The sequence below is a fragment of the Gavia stellata genome, chromosome 12 (assembly GCF_030936135.1).
Source record: "Gavia stellata isolate bGavSte3 chromosome 12, bGavSte3.hap2, whole genome shotgun sequence".
NCBI classification, from domain to species: Eukaryota; Metazoa; Chordata; class Aves; order Gaviiformes; family Gaviidae; genus Gavia; species Gavia stellata.
In genome coordinates this window covers 1,511,818-1,535,928 of record NC_082605.1, presented here as the reverse complement: position 1 = coordinate 1,535,928, position 24,111 = coordinate 1,511,818, and the positions used below count along the sequence as shown (strand labels likewise).

Genomic DNA, 24,111 nt, shown 5'->3' with positions numbered 1-24,111 from the left:
GCTGCAGTGCTGGGAGCTGCCTTCTGTCTCCATCTCTTACCCGGCATAGGCCAAACGGAAGCATTTGCTAGCCTGATGCTTCGTAAAGGAGGGAGATGCGTACGAGCCCATCGCTGTCGTCAGTCGAAGTCACATTTATTTCGCCGCTCCCCGCTGTGTTTTGTTAGGGATCAGGAAGCTCATTTTTTACGAAGCCAAAGCAGCCAGAAGTTTACCAAGTAAAAGAGACTTTCAAAGTGTTTATAAGTTTTCTCTTTCAATTTGCTGAGAGCCTGATACAAAACAGAAGACAGAGTGTAAATAAAGCAGAATGAAATGTTAGACGAACCTGACTCTGACAGGGAGACACAAAGCGAAAGGACATTTGCGTTGATGAGGTTTACTAGAAATGACACTTCGGGACACGTTTCTTGGAGCTTTGCAGGGAAGGTGCTGCCCGGCCTGAAGCAAGCGGCAAAATCCGCTGCTGATCCCAGACCCGCTGAGACTTCACCCCGAGACACACCCTCAATGCATCCTCTGAAAAGGCGGATGAAAACTAAGCGTGATCTGCCTACCTCCAGCCCAGCAGCTGCGAGTGAGCTCTCCCAGCCTGACCCACAGGCCAGGGTTTCTGCCCTCGCCCTCGTCCCCTCCAGGAGGCTCCAGGCACCCATGGGTGCTGCGCCTCCAGGCCGGCACCCCTGGGAGCTACCTGTCTCCAGCACCACCCTCCAGCAACTGCTCAGCATCCTGCTGGCTGGCCCTCTGCTCCCAACCCATCCCATCCCACCCCACCCCATCCCACCCCATCCCATCCCATCCCACCCCATCCCATCCCATCCCATCCCATCCCATCCCATCCCATCCCATCCCACACCATCCCACCACATCCCATCCCATCCCATCCCATCCCATCCCATCCCATCCCATCCCATCCCATCCCATCCCACACCATCCCACCACATCCCATCCCATCCCATCCCATCCCATCCCATCCCATCCCATCCCATCCCATCCCATCCCACCCCACCCCACCCCATCCCATCCCATCCCATCCCACCCCACCCCATCCCATCCCATCCCATCCCATCCATGCAGCGGCAGTCGCACAGGTCCTCGTTCCTCTCCCTCCCTTTCCCTCGGTTAGTTCTTCGCCTGCACCCTTCGTCCTTTGCGCTCATCAGCTGCACCCGGCAGTCATTTAATACGCCATAGAGCAGGTCGCTAAATGTTACAAATACGGTAAGAGAACCACTATGAATTAAGCTGAATGTTGTCAATACTTTATGATGTGCCTGCTTTTCTGTAGTACCTTGCCCAACTTTTACTTAATATTCATCCTTCACTCGTGCCTTTTTTAAATTGCTGTGCTAGTTTGCATAGCCACGTGCGACCAGTCGCAATTTCAACCAGAAGCCAGGGCACACCCCTAGCCATTTATCTCACAAAATACACCAGCCAGCCCCAGACCCAAGTGCCAAACCAAGGATGTATTCCAAACCCAGAGTACTTTCAGAAATTGAAATTTGCCTTTTCCTGGCAAACCCGTGAATCCCTCATGGCATCCCTCCTGCCGCTGCATCCCCTCCTGCTGCTGCATCCCCTCCTGCCACTGCATCCTCCCCGGCTGCTGCACCAAGTTGGGTGGGAGTGTTGATCTGCTCAAGGGAAGGCAGACTTTGCAGAGGGATCTGGCCAGGCTGGATCGATGGGCCGAAGACGATTGTATGAGGTTCAACAAGGCCAAGTGCCGGGTCCTGCGCTTGGGTCACAACAACCCCAGGCAACGCTACAGGCTTGGGGATGAGTGGCTGGAAAGCTGCCCCATGGAAAAGGACCTGGGGGTGTTGGTCGACAGCCGGCTGAATATGAGCCAGCAGTGTGCCCAGGTGGCCAAGAAGGCCAACGCCATCCTGGCCTGTATCAGAAACAGTGTGGGCAGCAGGAGTAGGGAGGTGATCGTGCCCCTGTACTCGGCGCTGGTGAGGCCGCACCTCGAATGCTGTGTTCAGTTTTGGGCCCCTCACTCCAAGAAGGACATGGAGGTGCTGGAGCGTGTCCAGAGAAGGGCGACGGAGCTGGTGAGGGGTCTGGAGCACAAGTCTGATGAGGAGCGGCTGAGGGAGCTGGGGTTGTTCAGTCTGGAGAAGAGGAGGCTGAGGGGAGACCTCATCGCTCTCTACAACTGCCTGAAAGGGGGTTGTGGTGAGGTGGGGGTTGGTCTCTTCTCCCAAGTGACAAGTGACAGGACAAGAGGAAATGGCCTCAAGTTGTGCCAGGGGGGGTTCAGGCTGGATATTAGGAAAAATGTCTTTCCTGAGAGAGCGGTGAAGCACTGGCAGAGGCTGCCCAGGGAGGTGGTGGAGTCACCATCACTGGAGGTGTTCAAGGAACGTGTGGACGTGGCACTGCGGGACATGGTTTAGTGGGCATGGGGGGGTTGGGTTGGTGGTTGGACTTGATGATCTTACAGGTCTTTTCCAACCTTAGTGATTCTGTGATTCTGTGATCCTCCCCTGCTGCTGCATCCCCCCCTGCCACTGCAACCCCTCCTGCAGTGGCACACTGGGCCAGGGCATGGCAGGTTGAGCAGAGCCCGGGCCCGTGGTTCAGGTCAAGGTCTAGGATGAGGCACGAGTGAGGATCAGGCAGCAGACGAGTGCCGCGGAGAGACCCGCAGCCCCTCCAGGTTTGGAGGAGGCGATTGCAGGAGCAGCCGCAGGCACGTGCACTGGCCTGGAGGAAAGGAGGTTGTAACCCCCATAACTCATCAGATACGGAGGAAAAAGGGGTCACAAAGAACCCCCGGGCTCGGGGCGATGCCAGAGGGGAGCAGAGCAAAACCTGCTGTAACCACGGGCAGGAAGGAATTACACACTTGCTCTGCATGGATACTGCCACTGGCTTGATTGAAGTTACCAAGCAGATTTAAGCAGCATATTTTCTTTCAAACGACAGTCTTTTAGGGAACGATTAATGAAAAACTACTTCTTCCTTTTTATTAATTTGTAGTAGTCTCAGTTAGAGATGAGGGCTACTAAATCCTGCAAACCCCACCCTGAGGGTTCAGGTGGCCATGGGGGTGCATCCCTGCGGCTGGCGCGGTCCCGGCCCTTCTCGCCGCCCCCCGGGAGCTGCTGCTGTTGAGGCATTCGCCCACGGGTGGGTTGGATGTCTCGGGGACGGGGGGACAGCAGTGGGACATTGTGAACCATCCCACTCCAAGGCACTGGGTGACCCCGCCGGCTCCCCGGGGAGAGGGGGACCAGGTGGGGACCGGGCTTCCCGGGGAGAGGGAGCAGTTAGGCAGGACCGGACTCAGCTCTGGTTGGTTTATGGGTTTTCAGCGCAACAAAAAAGGATTACACAGCCTATCACTGAGGGAGCTGTAATCTGCCTCAGGTCTGGATAATTACGCTTTTAAGAACTGACTGCATTGAAAAAAACGTGCCTGCGATATCACTTTTCGTCTCTTCACAGCACAGGAGCGACGGCTGCGCTCTCCCGTTCCCCATCGTCGCCGTGACCGGACGCTGGGGCTCCATCCCGCTCACGAGGGCTCATCAGAACCTTTTGCTGACAGGCAGAGGAACAGCCCCCCAAGCTGTCGGTCGGTCGCTGCAGGACTCTCCCGGTCGCAGGGCTTTCCCCAACCCTGAAAAACTCACTTAAAGAGGATCTGGAAGGTAGCGCGGCGGCTGCTGCTCTCTCAGGCAGGCTTACGCCCCCCTGGCCCATGACGCAGCCATCCAGCGACGCAACCACCGCCTTAAATAGCACAACCGCGAGCGCAGGAAATAAAATGGTCGCAGCTCTTCCTCGCCGCCGCTGCTCGCCATCCCCAGTGGGCAGGGGGGCTCTTTGGCCACTTACCATCTTAAATCTCATTTTCCTCTGTCCGTAACGCAACGCTGCGCTTAACGTGCGAGAGCCGAGAACGAAAAACGCTCTGGGATGCCCGCGCTGGGCTCCCCCTGTGCAGACAACCCCTGGCCCCTAAATCTTCCGCGTTGTCAGTAATTACCCACCTGCCTGCGTTTAAGGACTCGCTGAAGGTTGGATGTAAAAAACGCACTAAAAGTGATTGACTGCGGCACACATAGATCACTATTAGTCGTTAACAACACAGTTAACAATTAGCGAGGCCAGCCCAGGGCGGGGGAGCGTGGATGCTTTAGTTGCTCGCAAGCGAGCGGTGAGCCGGGCTCTGCCTTCAGCTGACAGCTAAGCCCATTGGTGTGGGAAGGACAGTGGCCACACGTCCCCACCCCAAATGGCCAATTCTCCCAGTTTAACTTGTTTTGGAGGTAGATAATGAGATATTGGTCACATGAGGAAGCATTTCTTTACCGAGAGGGTACTCAAGCCCTGCAACAGGCTTCCTGGAGAGGTGATCGATGCCCCAAGCCTCTCAGTGTTCAGGAGGCGGTTGGACAATGCCCTTAATAATTTGCTTTAACTTTTGGTCAGGCAGTTGGTCATGACGGTTCTTGGAGGTATCTTCCAACTGAACTACTCCAATTCTATTCCATTCCAATTCTATTCCAATTCCATTCTAATTCTATTCTAAGCTGAGAGGCTGAAAGCCATCATCTTTATCCGTATCAGTTTTCACTTTAGAAATAAAAAGCCCCTTGGCCTTTATAAATAAGAACAAGCCCCCCCCCCCCTCCCTGGGCACCTATTCCAGACGCTGCATCCGCAGGGGCGTGCTTAGACGCAAAGCCCTGCCATGTGGCAAGGAGCTGGCTTCAGCCTCCCCACTTGCTGCCCGAGACCTTCTTCTGGGTCACTAACAGCAAACCTTCAGGCAAGACATGAAAAGCCCAACACCCCATTCCCCCGCTACAGCAGGCACGCTGCAGCCCCCGCGCTTCCCGATCCCAGCGCGGACTGGCAGCAGAGAAGAACACAGCGAGAGGGGACCACCGGCAAAATACAAGTCAGCGGCATCACCACCTCCACGCTCAGGGCTGAGCTGCTGTCAAACAGGAGTCCACAGTAGCGTTACAGGAGATGCAGGCAACCTGTCTACACGGGGGTAAGAGATTCTTAAAAAGTGTTAACTATTTTAATTAGCACATTAAAAAGGTCCATATAACGTAGCATGTAACGTATGAACTCACATGTGAAAGGCATTCTTCAGGAGCAAGCCCAGGCACTACCTGGTCATTCCGCAGGATCACCAATTCCAGAGTCGGTTTAACTCTTTGGAAGAGGACCAAATTAATTTGAAACGCATCTTGTTTCCTGCAGGAAGCTACTCAAGGCGAGGGAAGATGGGCAGCCCTGTGCTTGCTGCCGAAGGGTGCAGGTTCACAGAATATCGTCCGGTTCCCCCACCGCTGCACCACCCGAGTCCTCAGCTGCTGAACTGCGTGTACCCCTTGCAGAGGGCAAGACATAAACGCGGTGTTGGTTCTGGGTTTGACACCCATGTTCCCAGGCAGGGAACCAGGGAGCTCTGGTACTCGTAAGATGTCCTCGCCGCTGCTTCCACTAGCATCTACCAACAGCTGAAGGTTCATCATCCTCCTCCCGCCCCAGCCTAGTTTCTGCCCAAGGAGCCGGGTTTCGGCCTCTCCGGGGCAGTGGCAGGGGTTTAAACGGGCCGCGAAGAAAGGACGCGCTCCAGGTCAAGTACACATATGCCATGCAAGCCAAACTTTTTCACCATGTTTTCTGGAAAAGTAAATGCAGCACCTTTCACGACGGCAAACAAACTAGTTATTAGGATGGGAAAGTACAGCAAATTTTTAGTCACGCTTGTGCAGATAGCTTGTCACCCTCCGGCTGCCCATGAAAAATTTTGCTGGCATAGTTACATTGAGGGAAGGAGTGAAGCCATCACACTTGCAGTACGCGGCCCATCGATGAAATCCCCTCTGCACATTTATTTTAGTTGCTATTTTTTATTCCATGCCAGTCACCAGGTTACGCTAGAAAAGTGAAATACATCCTCTCTACTGCTGGGAAAGAGGGCAATCGGTGCCTTGAACCTTCACCAGAACAGGAGAGCGGATAGTATTTCTGGAATCGACAGGCTCTAACATGGGGCGAATAACAGCATCAGCGCAGGGCAGGAAGGGACACGATGCCGCCAGAGTTCAACAGCGGGATCCCCCGGATAGCTGCCGTGCCACCAGCACAACCGCCCCTCTCCAGCCCGTCCGACTTGGGAAGGAGAGAGGAAGACTGATTGCCGTCATTTGCACAAAACCCAGCTGTGCCGCTATAAACTGCGTCTACATGAGAGCGCAGGGCTGTTAACACCGCTCACGTAGACACGACAGGAGATCAAAAACGCTCGGGGCGAGCCTGCTTTTAGCAGTGTGTGTCAGGCACTGGAGTGAACAGATGAACATCCAGATAGAGAAAGCAGACAGTAAGGGCGTGCCCAGACAAAAAAAAGCTCTCCTGCTACCAACCAAGGTATAAATTTATAACTCCTCATGCTATGTCAGTATGATCCATGACGTAGAGAAAATTCCCACCTAACGGAGTAATTCACGGTCAGCTATGAGGAGCTGAAATACAGGCACTGTCAATCATTTTGTATTTCAAACCCCGCGAGCACCTGGGGTTGGTCTTTTTCTTCTTTAAACAACTGCCCCTCTTATTTCTGTCTTATTTGCATCTTACTAACCATCTCGCATTTAAACGTGGCCGTCTGACATAGCTGCATAAAGTAAGAAGGACAAAGCATGACTCCGATCAGCGCAGTATCCCCGAGAGCGCAGCCTGTAAAGGTCCTGTTTTCCTTCTCCGTCTTTTGGGAGGACATCACGTAGTCTGCTAACTCAATCACTTTATTTGGGCATAGGAAAACTTTTATTTACAACATGTTAATTAAAAAAATATTTGACAAAAAAGGCATACAGTATTTTATACTAAAAGAATAAAGATTTTTATTAAGCACTGTAAGTTGCATTCAATAGCCTTCAAATACACCACACCACAATCCATCTACAACCAATCAAACCCAACAGTAGTTCATTCTTGCACAATCCATGAGTTGGGGCAGAACTCCCTTCAACTTACATTAAGATACCTACTTAGCTCTTGCGGGCAGGGAATGGGGAATTACACCTCATTTCTGATCACTAATGTGTGATGAAGAGCATCAGGAGAATTATATGAAAACGAATATAAAGAAATGATTCTGATTTTGAAGTACATTAAGTTTGGAAACACTAACAAAAACATCAAAATGATACAGGTATATTTGCTTATACTAAATTCTTGATGGGAAAGTTCTCAAGAACAAGCCATTTGTTTCCTGCTACAGAAGGGGGGTACTTTTTTTTTTTTGAAGATCAAAGCTTTTTTTTTTTTGTTTTTCACAGAATTTCATATTTGCTAATATGAAGGCATAAAACAGCAACAGAGAACAATAATGCATACAGCAATGAGTACACCAGGGTAACGTTGATATTCAAAACGGCTAGATAATTTTTTTTTTTTAAGTTTTAGAATAAATGCAACAGAGGTCAATAATCACAAAATTTTAAGGTTAGAGCAAGATCAGTCAATGACTAAACATAGTTAACATCTTTTATAGGACTATTACTGATTATTAGCTTTTTGTTTTGCAAATGGGCACAGTACTTGTAAGAATGGAAGAAAGAGGACAATAACATGCATAATATTAACTACACACTTTAAAAATTATGAACCATGCAGAAGTTTAGCTCAAATAGTAGTACTAATGGTCTACGTCTGATTCAAAACCACATAGTTCATTGATCACGGATGCATGGTATTAGTCACAAAAAGTTTCAGAACACATTGTGTTTATTTTGAAAGGTCATTTGCATCTTCTATGATTTCAAGTTTATCTCCATTTAACTTGCTTGTAAAGTATGTATGATGTATATTTAAAATCAGCAGAACTGCAATATTACTCTATAATTTTTAGTTTCGATAGTTTGCACATTTTAACACAAAAGAACCACATCAACGGTGATGAAATTTAAGAAAGAAAAAACTGTGGTTGTGCCTTTTTCCCCCCATAATCATGAAATCAAAGCCTTAAAGAAAGCTTTATTGTGACACAGTAATGCAAAATCAAATATAATGGCATACATATGGTGCCAAGTACTAAAAATTATATTTTAAGCTATATATACTTAAAGACTGCCAAAATTTGTTTTCTTTATATTTCAAAAAACAAAACTACAAGCTTTTGTCATAACCAGTTTAAACTTTATGTATACTTCATTTTAAGTGCGGGAGTCAAATGCTCTTCATTCTCTTTCTTTTTTGTTTTATTGTAGCATTTTGACTACAACTGGTTAAAACTAAAAATGTGTTGTTTAAATCTCTGACATCAAAGAGGGATCCGAATTTCCAAAGTCCTCATTTTTCTCTTACGGAAAGGAAAAAATGTACGTAACTGTAGGCTCTCTTTCTTTCCAGATATTCCTAATCCTGACCCTTCCCAACATCCTTCACCCTCTATAAAAAATAAGTTTACTCTTCTTTTTTTAAGACAGTGGCCTCAAGAGTATCATCTTTATGGCAAACACTGTCTGCATTTAGTGCATTTAAGTGAGGATTTGTATTGCACATTTTAGAGTCATTACTCAAGGCACTTTCAGACTGATTGGAAGCCCTGATGTCTCCTGTATTCCCATTCATCTGGGAAGCTGGTTTTTCCTCATTCACAACTCCATTTTCAGCCAGGGATCCATCTGAAGACACAATTGAGGATTTAGATTCCTCTGATTTTGACTTAAGTTCTTTGGCTACTTCTTCTGCTGAAGCAGCATAAGGAGGTTTGCCCTATTTTTTAAAAAAAGAAGAAAATTACTGAAGAACCACTGCTACATATTTACAATCTGTTACAAAGACACTATTAATAGGCAGCATGCAGGGTGCAGAAGTATCACAAGCCAATACCCAATGTTACGTACTGCTGAAATAAGAAGTGGCATACAAAATAAACAGCACAGCACGGATGAGAAAGAGTTTTCAGTATTTCTGAGTGCCTTCTCGCCATGCCTTCTGATGCTCCAGGGGCAAAACGCCCTCTCTAACTTGGATGCTTCTGTTATTTCACAATGTAAGAGCTACATAAACGTCTGGAAACACCCAAACTGAGAATCAATATACGGCTTAACTCTGCTTCTTGGTTCATATAGATTAGAATTTAATGATATGATTACATGTTATTCAAATACAAACCAAAACTTTTTTTCAGACAATTTTTGAAGAAGTGCAGAAGTACCATGCAATATTATCTATACTAGCCTATATGCTTCTGAGATTAGGAAAGTGACTTCATACGAAAAGCATATAGTAGAATCTTACAAGACTGAGTATAGCAATAAAAAACAGATTTATGTGGCATTAGAACGTTGATTTTTAAGTGTCTGCAACAATGAATCTTAGCGTTCCCGAAACATAAGGGGCTTTAAACAACAGAACAAAATCAGCAGGTTGGGCTGCTAAGAAGCAACGTTCCTATCTGTCATGCTGTTGACAAAGCCAAGTACTAAGAAATGACTTACGATACGGACATCTTATACACCTCAAACAACAGCAAACAGTTTCATAGTGTAATAATCTTACTTTTGACATACTAGAAACAGCATGGCTAGTACTCATCTGAACTGCTGCAAGATTTTGCAGGTGAGTAAGAACTGTTGTTCTTCAGCGTCAGGATCACAAACCTTGTTTTCCAGAAAATCACAAAAAATTCTGCAGTAACATTGCATAGGTCTGTGACTGGCATATGAGGACAATGAATATTTATCACATGTGTAAACGCACTTCTTTACGGGCTTTACTAAGCGTTAAGTTTTAGATTAAGTACATGCTTTTGTTTCTTTCCAGATCGAGACTGAAAGGTCTCATCTTGTGAAAAAATAGGCATGTCTTATGTCTGATAAAGAAAAATTGCTTATTTCAGTCAGATTATCCAACCTGTGTTTGTATCGCCTCGTAACAAGTAGCAATAAAGCCACTGCGGGGAGGATCTTACTTGGTGTAAACACGCATGTCTGAATCTGGCCCTACCTAGGCACTCTTTCCTTAACTGCCCAGGTTTGTAAGACAGGGAAGCACGCTGTTGCCAGTAAATCTTAACCGGGTATCACAATCAAAATGTTAATGCATTAAGTTTCCCAGGTTCTCCCTACCACGTGCATTTTCATTATTTTAGACCAAGATCCTTGTGATCACAAGTATTTACCATCCAAATTACTCATCATTAATAAAAATATGAATACCCAAACTTGCTGTCTGTCTGTCTACTACCACCCACCTACAGGTACCACCTGAACTACATTCACGTGCGTAAACCTGTAGTAAGCCCAGAATATTTGGGAGCTCCTTCTCAGGGCTTCCTTTATTTCATAGGTTAAAGTACTTGGAAATGAGATACTATATAATTAACACAGTGGTTTCTCTTCTATTTAAAGTAAAAGAGGTAAAGCTTTAAATACATAGGTACATTTGTAGACATATATAATCTGTATACACAGAAATTTAACAAGGAAGAGAAATATTTGAATTTTTACACCTACAACACAGCAAGTTTTACTTGAAGTTAATAGTTGCTTCATTATCCACTGGAGAACATCCCTTCTCTTACTGTCTGATACCGGCAAACACCCCCCTACTCCTATATACTAATGTCTCCATGATGAATTGCAGATCCATATATTTATTGTGAAAGTTTCCCACCTATTTACTACCCACTCATCCATTAACATTGGGACTTGCATCAACGTTCAAAACTGCATAGCAGCAAGAACAATGGAAAAGGGAGGAAAACATAACTCTGAAGCAACTGGCATTTAATCGGAAACAGCAGTTTGCTTCAGCTATATTTAAAGGATCCATGGAAAAAGCAAAATCCATGACCCACAGACACTTCATATGTCGTTACCGAAAATGAAACTGTGTGCTCATGGGGCCAAAGACTGGTCTGTTATTTCCTGGAAGTTTAGAGTAAGTTCTTATATTTGGAGCCATGCAGAAGCAAAGATCCTTCTACTGCCACTAATTTTTCTTCATGAGGTCGGACCGTGGTCCCAGAAAAGAAACAGGGAAAAGACTGGTGGGGCGGGAACAGAAACAGCTAATTTCTTTCAGCTTTGTATTTCTCCCATTTTCCTAAATTTTCTTCTACTCCCACGGCTGGTTAGACCTGTGTAGGCACAGCCTTCACATCAAAAGACATTTTTCCACGTCTGTCTTTATAACCAAAGTTTGCTTATAATTGAGATGCAACACTAGCCTGTCATCCATCACTGCTTGCGCAGCTTACAGCTTCAACACGTAGGCAAGATCCCTGTAAGAAACACTTTTATCTTTTAAAGTTGTGCTTGTCACTATTAGCTGGTCTGGAAGTCCGTACCATACTAGCCTGTAAACTAGAGTGTTTTGAAGTCAGGCACATGGCTTTATTACCTGAATTGCTCCCTGGCTTTTATAACCTCTCCCATAGTACCTTCCGCCTCTTCCAAAAGTTCTTATCACTGGAGTGGAAATAACTCCTCTAGGACGCCTGTAAGTTTTAAGGAAAAGGAATAAAGAAAAATACATATCAGCTTTGTTTAAAATGACTTTAAATTTTATTTTGCTGGAAGATTTTTTCTAGCTTTACTGTCTAGTGACTAACATTTACATTTCTTTAAAGAAGCAGTATGACTGATTAGGAATTACAGGGTTCTACTGCTTGCAAGCATATGAAACCTAACAAACCTTTTGTTTTCGTAGCAATAAAATGACTATTCTGTATTTCACTTCCAGAAGAACAATAAATGAGTACTTTCAAGCTTTGCAGAAACATTTTCAAGGTTTCAAATTATCCTTACAGCGCTTTAAAAAATACTTTCACCTTAAAAATTATGCCAACAATTTGAACCATTTATAAGGCCATTCCTCCCATTTAATAACACTTCCCATGTATAAACATGCTAGACAGAAGAAATCAGATAAAAGAAAGGAAGGCAAAATACGAAATTGCTTCAGTTTTGATGGGAGAATATAAAATTATCTAAGAACCTGAGAGAAAAAAGGAGGCTTCAGCCATATCTGACATGTAGCAATTTATCGAGTTTGGATGCTTTCAAATGGAGACTTCCAACCAGGACACATCGGGTAGTGTGGTGGCTTTTTGATTTGATTCAATAAAGATTAGATGAGATCAAAACAAACTTTCACCCAGCTAAAACTACTGTAATGCCATCAATGGCAGAAACTCAACTTCCTTATCATGAAGTCAAGGACTACTTCTCACCTAAAAATTCTGTGTTTTCTCTAGCAGAAATACGTGATTGCCCTACTTTTCCTCCAAATCCACTGCCCGGGAGGTCCCAGCACGAGGACTGACCCCTCTAAAGCTGGCACAGAGCAGCCGAGTGCTGCTCAGGTCCAGGCCTGCATCCAGCCCAGTCTTCAAGCTGCGTGGGCTGCAATTGCCCCGTTTGCCAGTCTGGAAACAAATGACAGCCGCAATTCAACTGTATCTCATTTTCCAAATACCTGACAATTCCCATATGCCAGCAAGGTCCCTGCGAGCTGTACAAAAAACTTCCTGAAGAGGAGGTAAGCTTTTCTGTAGTGCTCCTGCTTCCTCTGCTGCCGTGCTGCAAAAACTAAGTTACGCTGAACTGACTTCGTGGAAAAACAGCGATCTGTGCCATGCAAGTCTGTCCACGCACACTGCAAATTCCCACACTGAGCAGTAAGAAATTAAATACTGGGATTTAAATGCAACAGCAAAGAATAAAAAGAGGAAAGAGCTGTGTTTTACGTTTGAGTAACTCTCACTGCGTTCTTTCCAAAGATTTTAACAGAGCTTACCTATCCCATTTGCTAATTTTTTTTACAAGGTGGAAGTATACCCTTCAGGGAGCTGAGTAAGATTTTTCCTACTCAGAAAGTCACACTAAATATGTTGATACATCGAAGCCAATAAAAAGCAGCTGGTACAACTCTACACAATCAGAATACTCAAGTTCAGCGCCGCACAAGCCTGACATGATCCCCTCTGCTGAAAGAGATAAAAGATGAAATAGAAGGGTGCGGGACTGGTGATAAATTGCAGGCGACGTACTGTGCAGTTTCCTAGTCATGTTCTTTAGTGTGAAACAGCATCTGCCAACACGAACCCCGATCTTTAAAATACCCGTCTTTGGACAAAACAGTAGCATTAGCGCGTTTTCCCACTAGGTTTTATTTTTAGTATCAGCTGACACAACAAACAGATAAGCTGCCTGCAGTACTTTCTCCCTCTTCGACTAATGCTAGTAAAGCCACACAAAGAATTTAACATCAGTTATGATTTGATGGAGACAGGAAGATCTGGCATTGACAGTTTTCCTGTCTTTTTGAGGCAACAACTTGCACCCAAACCTCACTGCCCTAAGACAGTACCTCTGACAGAAAGAAAACGTGAGAAATTTTATCTCCTAACTCAAAAGATACTGTTGGAGAATAGTATTTCTCTGTCGTAAAGGTACTTGCAGGAGCAATACCACCCTTTCAGTGATTTGATCGCTTCCCAGACAAGGAGGGCTCTCAATTTAGGACTTGGCAGTGTTAGCTCCTGGCTACTGGTGTTTTGCATAAATTAATGGATTTGCTTTTTCAGAAAATGGAGGAACTGCTATTCTGTGAAGGAAGTCAATGGTATGTATACATGTAAGCCAGATCGGAGCCTGAAGGTGTCTCCAGTTCATCACTCAGGGTGCCTCAGTCAGACAGCAGTCTTTGAGTACGACACTACAAATTACCCGGACGTTTTCCACAAACAGTACTGCAGTCAGTGCATTTAACTGAAGAAAAGTAACAAGCTCCATAGTAAGCCAGATTCTTCTATTCATGGATCCTCATGAAAAACAGAGCTTATGACCACACGCTAACCTCATTTAAATGGTGACAAGTGTTATTTTGTCCACGGAAAACGAGGAGTAAGATTAAAATACCCAAAGAAGCCTAGTGCCTCATTATACACCTCCTTAGCTTACTCCCCTGGTCTCCAGCTGCTACTCTGGAAGGGCACAGGCGTCCCACGGACCCCGCTAGCCTGCCCAGTTAGCTGACAGTTGTCTGAAGCATCTAGAACAGCACTGGATGCTTATGTTTTGGCAACTGAATCTCATTCTAGAGAACAAAATGTTCCTACTTAAATTTGCTCCCCTTGAGTGCCAGCTCTGCTCTTACACCAACGTTGTTTCCTGCTGCTGAACTTCTAAATCTTTGTTTCTGCTGTTCTTACCTCTCCCTGTCCCCACACCACCAGCTCTCACTTCTTCCTCTGCTCCCATTCTCCTGGGGCTTCAGATCCAACCATTTCCTCACCCAGCCCAACAAGACAGGCATTCCAACAGCTCTTGCTGACTTTAGCGCTATGCTTTACAGCGCACATTTGATTAAATTAATGGATAGAGAGGAATTCATGCAGTTCAGACTTATTCTTTCGGACTGCTGCTTCCTGGCTCAAGGTGGCATAAATACACCTACTTTACTCCATTCCTTTAACGTAGTTAAAGACTGACATAATATATAAATCACATTACTTTGGGATTGTCTGCTGTAACAGATGCAATCTTAATCAAAGATGACAGACAGTTCTGTAAGGCACAGAACAATTAAGCCTATGGAAAAAATATAATCTTAAAAGGACTAGGTATTTTTGTAACAAAGTATTTCTTTTTCAGAAATGTTGTGCACCTGTAATTTCAGCTGTAGTGAAAAGAAGTGGAAGAGCTGAAGAAATTAATATTCTTTTAAGCACATCTCCCATCATGACTGTAGCAGAGAACTATTAAACCTAGAAATGTCCTTCAGGTGTTTTCTGCTTCACAGAAGAATTACATCACGAAGTTATTAAAAATTTTATCATACGTCTTACTAAATATTCTACCACGACAAAGAAAGTAATTGAGTACTGTGATAGTTTTGATCAGGTATAATGTATTTATTGATTTCACGTAAGAGAAAGCCCCCAAGTCATTTCCTCATGCAAAACATTCCAGTGTGTGTGTATATCTATCTATCTATCTATATCTATCACATTCAGAGTATGAATTTTATTTGCACATGAAAACGCTTATACTCATCCGAGTAACTGATTAAAAACATCTTAAAATGAATGTAAATGCTTTTCTTGAATATTCAGTGGGTATAAATTACCTAATGTGTCCTAAAATGTGTTGCATGCAATTTCTAATGCCTCCAACTTTCCCCTGTTTTACTTGTTTCCCCAATCATTAAATTACATATGAAAAGTACGTTCCAGAAGATTGCACTTACCCTCTCGCTGGTCCTCCCACAGAAACGACCTGCAGAGGAAATGGCCCTCTACCCCCTCGTCCACGTCTGCTTCCAGCCCAATGGCCGACTACAGTGCCGGCAATTTCAAGTTTCCCTCCCTGAGAAGGAATAGGTTGGACTCCTGCACATAAAAGCAAAACCAAACCTTGATCTTCACAATCATAACACTGAAGTTACGAATGAATGGAAAACTGGTTTGCCCAGATTTTGTCACATATACAGTTTCCTTTTTTGATACTGGGAGATTATTTCTCATTTTGCAGTCTTTCAGAAGTATCATAACTCCAAGAGTCTTTCTTTCCCCCCCCTTTTTAAAAATAGATATGAATTCTGAAAAGAAAAATGATCTTCTATGAGTATTTCAGTTTAAACTGAAGTGAAATTTTACAAGCTATCTGAAGATTTTTTTTTCCTGCATTCCTAATGAAGAAGTAATTTTTGCAGGTTTAAAGGCACTTTTTAGTGAACACCAAATAGCAGCAGAAGACAGACAGATTATAATTGCTATAAACAATTTACTAGGCAGGATTATCTGTACTAAGTTGTTATAAAAATATAGCACTTAAACTGATCTGGGTGTAAAAGGTAGGTTTATCCTTCCCCTACCAAGAAAGCAGCTAAAATTGCAATTGTCTAAAATACGAATGCACCTTCTACTCAAGTTGCTCGTATCTTTATACCTGTGTTTTGCCCTTAAAAATCAACACTGGGGCGTAACATATATTTCAAGAAATCTAGGTTAAGTGCAACTGAGCCAGATGTTACCATCAGCACTGAATGGGTTACAAAACACAGCATTTATGCAGCCGCGATTAGTCTTCAAACGTTAATACGCTAGGAACTAAATTACTGATGAAATTCAAAAAGGTTCATACTTCCTTGTACGAGTCTTTCAGCTTCAAATGCACATTGTTTATGGGGGCAAAGTTATTCACATAATGAAGCATTAGAGGTACGTTCGCTCTTAGGATAAAAGCTCAGAGGCCAGAAAGAACAGCTAAACATACGGAAAAATTTTACCCTACACGGGGGATTGGAATTAACAGGTTTCCATGGTCCCACCTCGTACAGGAGACGAGCAACGGGCACACAGGGAGGTAAGTAAGTCTCACGCCTGTGTCCACGCCGACACTGATGCCAGCGAAGAACGGGTTAGCAGTAATACTGAAGTCAGTCATTTCTACGTTGGATTGTTTTTGCAAAAAGCTCAACTGCGCCCGAACTTCAAAAAATAACCGTTAATACATTCAAGCAAAGTTCAGCTGATTACAGATTCCACTCTTGCATTTTGAAGCACGGGAGACAGAGCGTCTCGTTAGGTTTTACAGCTATCCTGTGTTTGGAGGAGGGTTTCTAGGCGTGAGAGAGGCTGGCGCCGAGGGGGCTTGCGGAGGGGACCTTGGGAGAGCAGAGCAGACAGCAGCCTGGGCAGGCTCTAGAGAGGGAGAGCTGAGACAGTTAGGGAGAAAGGGAGACCGGCAGTCAGTAGGAAAGCCTCAGACCAAACCGTAAAGTGAAGGAAGCCGTTGCCAGAAGCTCTAAGAAAAGGGTTTTGGGTATAATTACCGCCCTGAAACTTGCTAGTCCTGTTGCTGTCATTGCCAGAGAAGGCTCCGGAGTGTCCTGCCGCTGCCGCCACCCGGAAGGCCCGGTAAGCACCTGTGGCTACTGTTTCCCCATAAGGGCCTCCAAAGCCATAGACTCCTGTTAGACCCAGGGTAAAGAAAGACAGGGGAAAAGCTGTGAGGGGGCCAGGCATCCGGGAAGGCCCCTAGCAGAGATGCTGCTGCCTCCTTCCATCCTTCCGGAGTCAGCAGGGAGGGCTGCGCTCCTGCAGGCTGGGCAGGAGCAGCCCATGGCCAGCCCGGGCGATGCTGCGCGGGAGCAAGCCACCACCGCCGAGGAAGCCCCGGCCAAAGATGTCCTGCTGCCTTAGGGAGCACGGGGTCTCTTATCCAAATAGCAGGCCTTTAACCTGGGTTTGGAACAGGCATCCCAACTTCTACGGCATAATGAACACTGAAAGGATTGCAACAATTTTTTGGCAATGAGCTCCGACGGCTACAGCTGTGGCACCCCAAGAACGTCTTACTCCCAACGTCCAGTATCAATACACCTATGGGCCTTGGTACCGGAGAGGTTTTGAGAAAGGGAACAATTCTAGGAACAGCCTGGAATGGTTACAGCAGTATTTACACTCAAGGGTGCCAATGGTTAAATGACTGTAGCAAAATACAGAGGGGTGGGGAGGAGGAAAGGGTGTCTTCAACCCTGACAGTTAATCTGTGTCCATTAATTTAGGCGTTCTTAATATTTATAAATATAAACGTTTTGAAGCAATGTACAGTGCACATAAGAGCCTCTTCATATCATCCAGTGTTGATCCATTCCTCTTTTTTCCATTTCATAAAATAGCAGTAAAAATATTTTGATCTGGCACAGTTACTAAAAATCCTGATGGAAATACACAGCAATACAACACATTCCATATTGCAAGGCTATGGCTAATAAAAGTAACAAAATACAGTGATTGGCACATGACAACACGCACCAACCACTTGCTGTTACTTATTTTTCCTATGAAACTGAACAAGCAAATCAGTTCATCGTTTTGGGAATGTGGAAGACAAGATAATGCTTCACAGCAACACGTTTCGCACCACTGTCCCATCACTTACCAGCAAAGCCTCTCCCCCTGCCCTGAGGTGGTGGGACTGGCCCAAAGTGTCGAGGATACATAGAAGCTGGATAGAAAGGCATGGCAGGTGGAGGTGGGAAAGGGAGAGGGTGGTTCTGCCTGGAGAAATTTAATCCTTCTAGGATGCTCTGACGCATCTTTTCAACCTTGGCTGCCTGCTCAGCCTACGAATAAAGAGAAAGTCACAAAGATATTAAAATTCTGGTGTCAATGGTATAAAGCTACATTTACACAACAAATTCAAAGAACACCGCAAAATAATAGAATAGTAGATAACTACTGCAAACAAATTCCATAAAGCTCACTAGAAAATGACAATAATCTGTCTTGCATACCTATTAATAGTTCAACGATATTCAAATTGTTCACAAGAAAATCTTTATGTATCGGTAGAGAGATGGGAGTCTAAATACTGTGACAGTTTAGAAGTCGGTAACACAGAAACAGTTTAAAATTTGAAAAGGCTTTTCCAGAAAGGAACTGAGAAACCTCCGTCTATAGTCTCCTGAACACTTAATGCAGCCCTTTACTTTAAACAGAGTAATCGTCATAAACCTGGAGTGCAAAACAAAATCTATGTAAACAGGCTAAATCATGCCTGGAGGCTAACAAGCCTGAGAGGGACCACAGCCATCATCAATATTTAATCTGTGATCAGTTTCCCGTGAGTCAGAAATAAGAAGAGGTAGGCTGTTAAGATTTCATACCTCCCAAAAAATTAAAAAAAAGTTTTGGTCATTCAGTAAAGTGTTGATTTTTATCAGTTTCCTCTTTTTATAGTTAGATAATGACTTTGCATGATTTGGATACAGAAAAACCCTAATTCATTTGCATTTTAAGATGGTGGTAAGAAATGTGAAAAGATTTTAAGCTTAAGAATGACTTCACAGCCTGTAAAATAAGTTAGAAATCACAAATTTTCTTTCACTGTGAAACCATTGCAGCTTAGTCCTTTGCAACAGTCTTGCTAGCCTGACCCAAAAAAGACAGTACTTGAACAAATGAGCAGAGATAGTTTTCAACTCGGAGTCCTTCATTACATCGCAATTGAATTCAAGTTTCCGTTTCCAGAGAGAAACATATTAAATTAACATTTACGCCAGTTTACTTTTTCCAAATCTACCAAAATGTCATCTCAATCACCGACAAGAGGAGGAGAGTAAATAGAGCTGAAAAATACCTATTAGCCATTCACCTCATATTTCTCTTTTAAAAGTGAAGAGACGACACGTGAAGTAAATGACTAATAAACCAACCACACCTAACACTTCTGAAAATCTGGCACACTGCTGAAACTACCCACCTGACCATCACAGAGGTCAATGAGCGGAACTTTCTCCCGGCTTGCTTTGATGAGCTTGGTCTGGAATAATTTTCCATCAAAATACATCCACGGACAGCAGTGCTCCCATGGAATAGGCTGTCCGCAAGCATCATTTGCAAAAAGCGCCATATCGACGCCACTCATAAATAAAGCAGACAGCTGAATTCCTCGGGGATCGAGATTCTCAATCTGTGTAAAAAACCCAAAAAAATCGTGAATTTAGTAAGATAATATTGAGATGTAATTCCAAGTTATTCCAATAGTTACAATATTTTCAAAACTCTTGAAAACAGAGCGATTTTAAAAGGTCGCCCAGGCTTTTCACACGTAATTGCCAGTTTGACTAGAAGAATGCACCAGAATCTATTGCCTGTATGTGCAAAACTGCAATACTCAGGAAGGCTGTTGTTCCCATCCATCCACTCTAGAGGTGAGAAATAAAACCAAAAACCTCTATTTTCTCAATAACAAAGCACAGAAAATTATTTCTAATATTTTAATGTTTTACCTCAATTCCTTATCAAGGAGTCAATAAAAAGTTTCAAGTAAAATACACATCCTGAATTTGTGGCACGCGGTGCCTAAACTGTGTAAGATGCATACTTTAGCTGCATTAAGATCATTGATAAATATGCAGTACAGAGTTTTTCAAACAATGCTGAAGCATGTTATAGCAAGGAAAAGCTTTAAAGACACTTATAGAAAATTAGCAGTAGAAAATTTCATGAAAAAATTTTGAACTATCTTATGCTTCTGAGATATTTTGTAGAAAGTTTCAGGAATGAGCTGATCATTAGCATTCAATTTTTCTTCCCATGTACCACATTTCCCTTCCAACTCCTTTATAACGGATTTTCTATTAGCTGGATTCAAGATTTTGCTATTAGAATGTGTCTCTTATTAATGAAGTAACGTTTATGCATACAATAGCTTTATTTAGGATGCAGGATAGATACACAAAGGTAGAATTAAATAGTGAATAATAGCTGGTGGTGGAAGCAAAAAGGATTTGCTTGCAGCAAATATATTTTTAGCTCTGTCATAAGAAAATATCACTACTGGTGTTCTCTAAAATACTTCTGAAAATATCAGCCTTTTCTTGGGAACATTTTCAAGACCTTGTTATTAAATTTTAAAATTAAACTACATTACCTTCCTTATGCATAAGCACCCTTTAAGATCCAAAAGACTATCCAGATCGTTTTGCAGATATGCAGCTGGGTTCAAACTCAGCTGCTCTTTCTGTCTGACTTCAACAAAAAGAGAAGCAGCTGCTTCATATGAAGACAGTTAACAACATTGCATGAAATAGTGCATCTTTCAGTTAACCCATATATATTATGGAAATGATCCATATTACTCTTCAGGTATGACTTAAAAATAAAACTTCGAGAACAATTTCTATTAGACAAAAATACTGTATGCTGTTTATCACTTGCCTTGTCTCTGCCTTTCATTTTGTGTTGGAATGGAAAAAATCTTTTCTCTAGGAATTCCTTTCTTAGATCACCAAGACCTGCAATTCTCACAGTGGGGTTTCCTCCTCTTTGCATCAAATCTTAAGATAGAGGCAAGACTTCGATAACTCTTATCATAGATACCTTTGCCAAAATCTCTACCCCTACACGCTATTTGTTTATTGTGTTGCATTTTGAAAATGGACACTGAAGATTAAGTGGCTGAGACACTGCTGTGCTTTGACGCATCCAGCCTTGCCTACAAAACTGTCATTTGAATTTCCAACGATACCCACAGGTACAATTACTCAGCGTCAGGAGAGCTTGGGGCAGATGTCTCGAACCATGCTCTCCTGGTTCTCACGAGACTTTAGAAGGCTCTCCGCTGTACTCTGCCGAGTCCAACTTTTGTTACCTCAGAGCTACGTACATTTCTTCTGAACATACAGGATAACTCATTGCCAGTTCATTCCTTTGGCAGCGGTTGGCCACACGCTTCCCTGAAGACAAAGTACTGCTCTTCATACAAGGGAGACAACTGTCACTTTCTATGGACCAGAATCTCTGGGGCTCTGAAAGGCCCGGTAAGCACACAGGGCTTCCAGCATGAACATCTAGTAAACACTTTGAAAAGGAGTTCCAGCAAACACCTGAATAATTCTCCTGACAGACAGCATCTACATTCAGGCTGCTTTTGAGGAATTAGCCACAATGAGGAACACTCAAAAATGCTGATCTCAGGAGTCCAGAACGCTTACAACCCATGCCAGCAGCAATCCAGTTCTAAGTGCTGAAGCAAACAAGCAGTCTTGCATGAACTCATCAGGTGTTTGTTATAGCTGTCTTCATCCTGTGTTTCTTCACATCTATTTCAGCAACAGGGAAAGCCCAAATAAATTTCTTCCTGCTGGATTTTATTTATTTACTATTTGAGCTGTTGCCATTCACTCTTTGGTATATGGGAAAAGGATTTTCTTTTTCTGTTAACTCTGCCATTAAGATTGCTAACACGTGAATTTTCTATTTGCTGTGTGATAAGCTCAAATAGATTCCAAAGTGGATTCAGTTGTTTTCTTTCCCTTATGTTTACTAGTACTTCTATGGCCAAATGCTGGGTTTCCACGAGCAGACTGATTTAGTTTATAGCTTGAGACTAAGAAGTCCTTGCCAGGGTGCTACATGTAGGAATGCAAGCCAGATTCTGCTCGTCATCCACAGAAGAGATTCACTTGCTGGCTTTGCGAATGCTCTTGCAGACTTGGTATCAGCGGCAAAATATTCCTTAGACAAGCCTAACAGCTGAAATCTGCGTGAGCTTAATTACCGTTTCTTCTGAGAAGAGCGGTGCTAGGATTGCTGCTTTTGCCTGTGCCCCTCTGCAGCATGTACCTGTGAGTACGAACAAACCTGGGAAACAAGTACTTTCTTCTCCTTGCTGACTTAACTAAGGACAGCCTGTGTCCAGGCACTGCTGGGAGCAGAACTGGTCACTAGACTTTCCTGAGCCCTACGGTACCTGAAAGACTACCTGAAACGACTTCTTCAACCTGAGGTTGCATCACGGAGAGGCGATCAGCATCTCACCTCCTTCTCTATGTTGATCATTAATGCAGGCAGGAGATAAGATGGTTCACTTCCAGCTGTGCATTCCCTATGCATCCTAATACCTCCCCACAGCTTCCAGTTATCAAATACACTATTGGGCTTAAGACACATTATGTAGAAAAAAGTATCCAAAATTATTTCCGTTCAGAAAAATGTTTGCTTAAAAAAAAAAAAAGGACTAAATTCTACCATTTTATTCAGAGAACTTCACAGTAGGTTCTGAACAGACTCTGAAGAGCAAACAAGGTGAAAGCAAAAACCAAATCTCATATATTTTAGCTCAAAGGCTAGAAGAGGAAATTTCACTGTGAGCACATCAAGGTGAACAGGGAAATCCCCCAGAGTAAGACAATGTTGCACAGATTGATAGGCATTCTCTATTTACAATAAGGATACCATACTAAACAACTCTATCAACTAGCTAGCTTCATATAATACTACTGTATTAGAAAAAAATAGAAACTTTGAGATCTTAACCTCTAAAATCATCAAAATAATTATTTCTACAATTCTGTGAGTATTAATAAACTGTTTTCCCTTTTTTCCTCCCGCATTTTTATGGTGAGAAAAGGTTCTGCAGTATAGAATATGTTTAAGATTTTAGTTATCTATCCAACCAGTGAAACAGAACTGATTACCAATCTTTGCAATACCTTAAAATAGTAAGATTAATATTTTGGAATGTACAGGTAATTATGCAAGGCTTTTAGTGACGAGACAGGCACACACACATCACCCGCTACACTTAACAATATGGATCGGCTGGGAACAAATCTCTTGAATTATGAAAGTTATAGTTGAAGAATTACCTTGAGTTCCTGAAGCTGGTCAGGTTCGTAGAGCTTTGGAGACAATGCTTGGGCAAGAAAAGCATCAAGTTCCTGGCGACGAAGTATACGAACCCCTGGCCACTGTACCATATACCTATAGAGGAAGCCCAGAATTATTCAGAAGCTTCCTTTAACAGGTGAATCAAGTGGTATTTTATTTGATCAGAAGTCACAAGAATGCAACAACAACAACAAAATGTTTTATGTTGTTTAGACTTGTATCGTTAAAAAGGCCAAAACACTAAGTAGATTTGAAGTTTAAATTTGTTTAAATTCATCTGGAAGAGCTACTGGCTGTGAATCAGTTGTGCAAGAGCCTGCTTCCAGTGAAGAAGGGGAGGACAAGCCACCAAAATAGAATTTAAAACATAAGTGGATTCTGATACATCTAAAATATAATAATATAATGTTCTTTATAAAAAAGACTAACCATAAAAGGACTTTGTGAACATGGTTTCCAGATAACACATTACTCAGAAATTAGCTAGTCGGTGAATTTTGTGCTCATCACGTCTTAATGAACAACAATTTAAACATGCCACATGTCACAGGAGAGAAACATGCTGTCCAAATGAATGAGGAGCTCTGCTTTAAGATATCAGTTGGACTATTTTTTGTAAACTTACTATTCTATAAGGAGAAAAACAATGGAGTTTTAGTGCTCAGAAGGTAAGACAAAGTACAATAGAACTGAAGACAAATTTACATTTATCGCTCTCAAAGATGGCTTAAAATTGTTCATGTGCTAACCTTGGATTCTGCAAGATTTATAAGCTAGTTGTATTGAAATAATCACCCTTTTCCAAAAAGGTAAGCATCTCTCAATTCCTCAGTCAATTTTCCATCTGAAAGTTAAAAAGGTAAGTATTTTGGACCTTGTGACTTTCTCTTTGAAAAGCTGAAGTATAGAATTAATACTTCAAC

The 24,111-nt window shown here is 43.2% G+C and overlaps 1 protein-coding gene across 4 annotated transcripts in view; it reads right to left on the bottom strand.

Annotated features, from left to right (window-relative positions):
* Window positions 1–6,863: 6,863 nt before the first annotated feature.
* Window positions 6,864–24,111, bottom strand: part of FAM120A (family with sequence similarity 120 member A) — a 55,412-nt gene continuing 38,164 nt past the window's right edge. For 2 of the 4 annotated variants that reach the window (XM_059823010.1, XM_059823011.1), the window contains exons 12-18: window positions 23,167–23,281; window positions 19,275–19,484; window positions 17,952–18,135; window positions 16,840–16,977; window positions 15,253–15,394; window positions 11,401–11,497; window positions 6,864–8,766 (exon numbers count right to left, since the gene is read on the bottom strand). In XM_059823010.1, coding sequence (XP_059678993.1) covers window positions 8,455–8,766; window positions 11,401–11,497; window positions 15,253–15,394; window positions 16,840–16,977; window positions 17,952–18,135; window positions 19,275–19,484; window positions 23,167–23,281 — 1,198 coding nt within the window. In that variant the 3' untranslated portion in view covers window positions 6,864–8,454. Of the gene's footprint in view, window positions 8,767–11,400; window positions 11,498–15,252; window positions 15,395–16,839; window positions 17,014–17,951; window positions 18,136–19,274; window positions 19,485–23,166; window positions 23,282–24,111 lie in introns of all 4 variants that reach the window. The other 2 variants (XM_059823009.1, XM_059823012.1) reach the window with 2 other exon arrangements.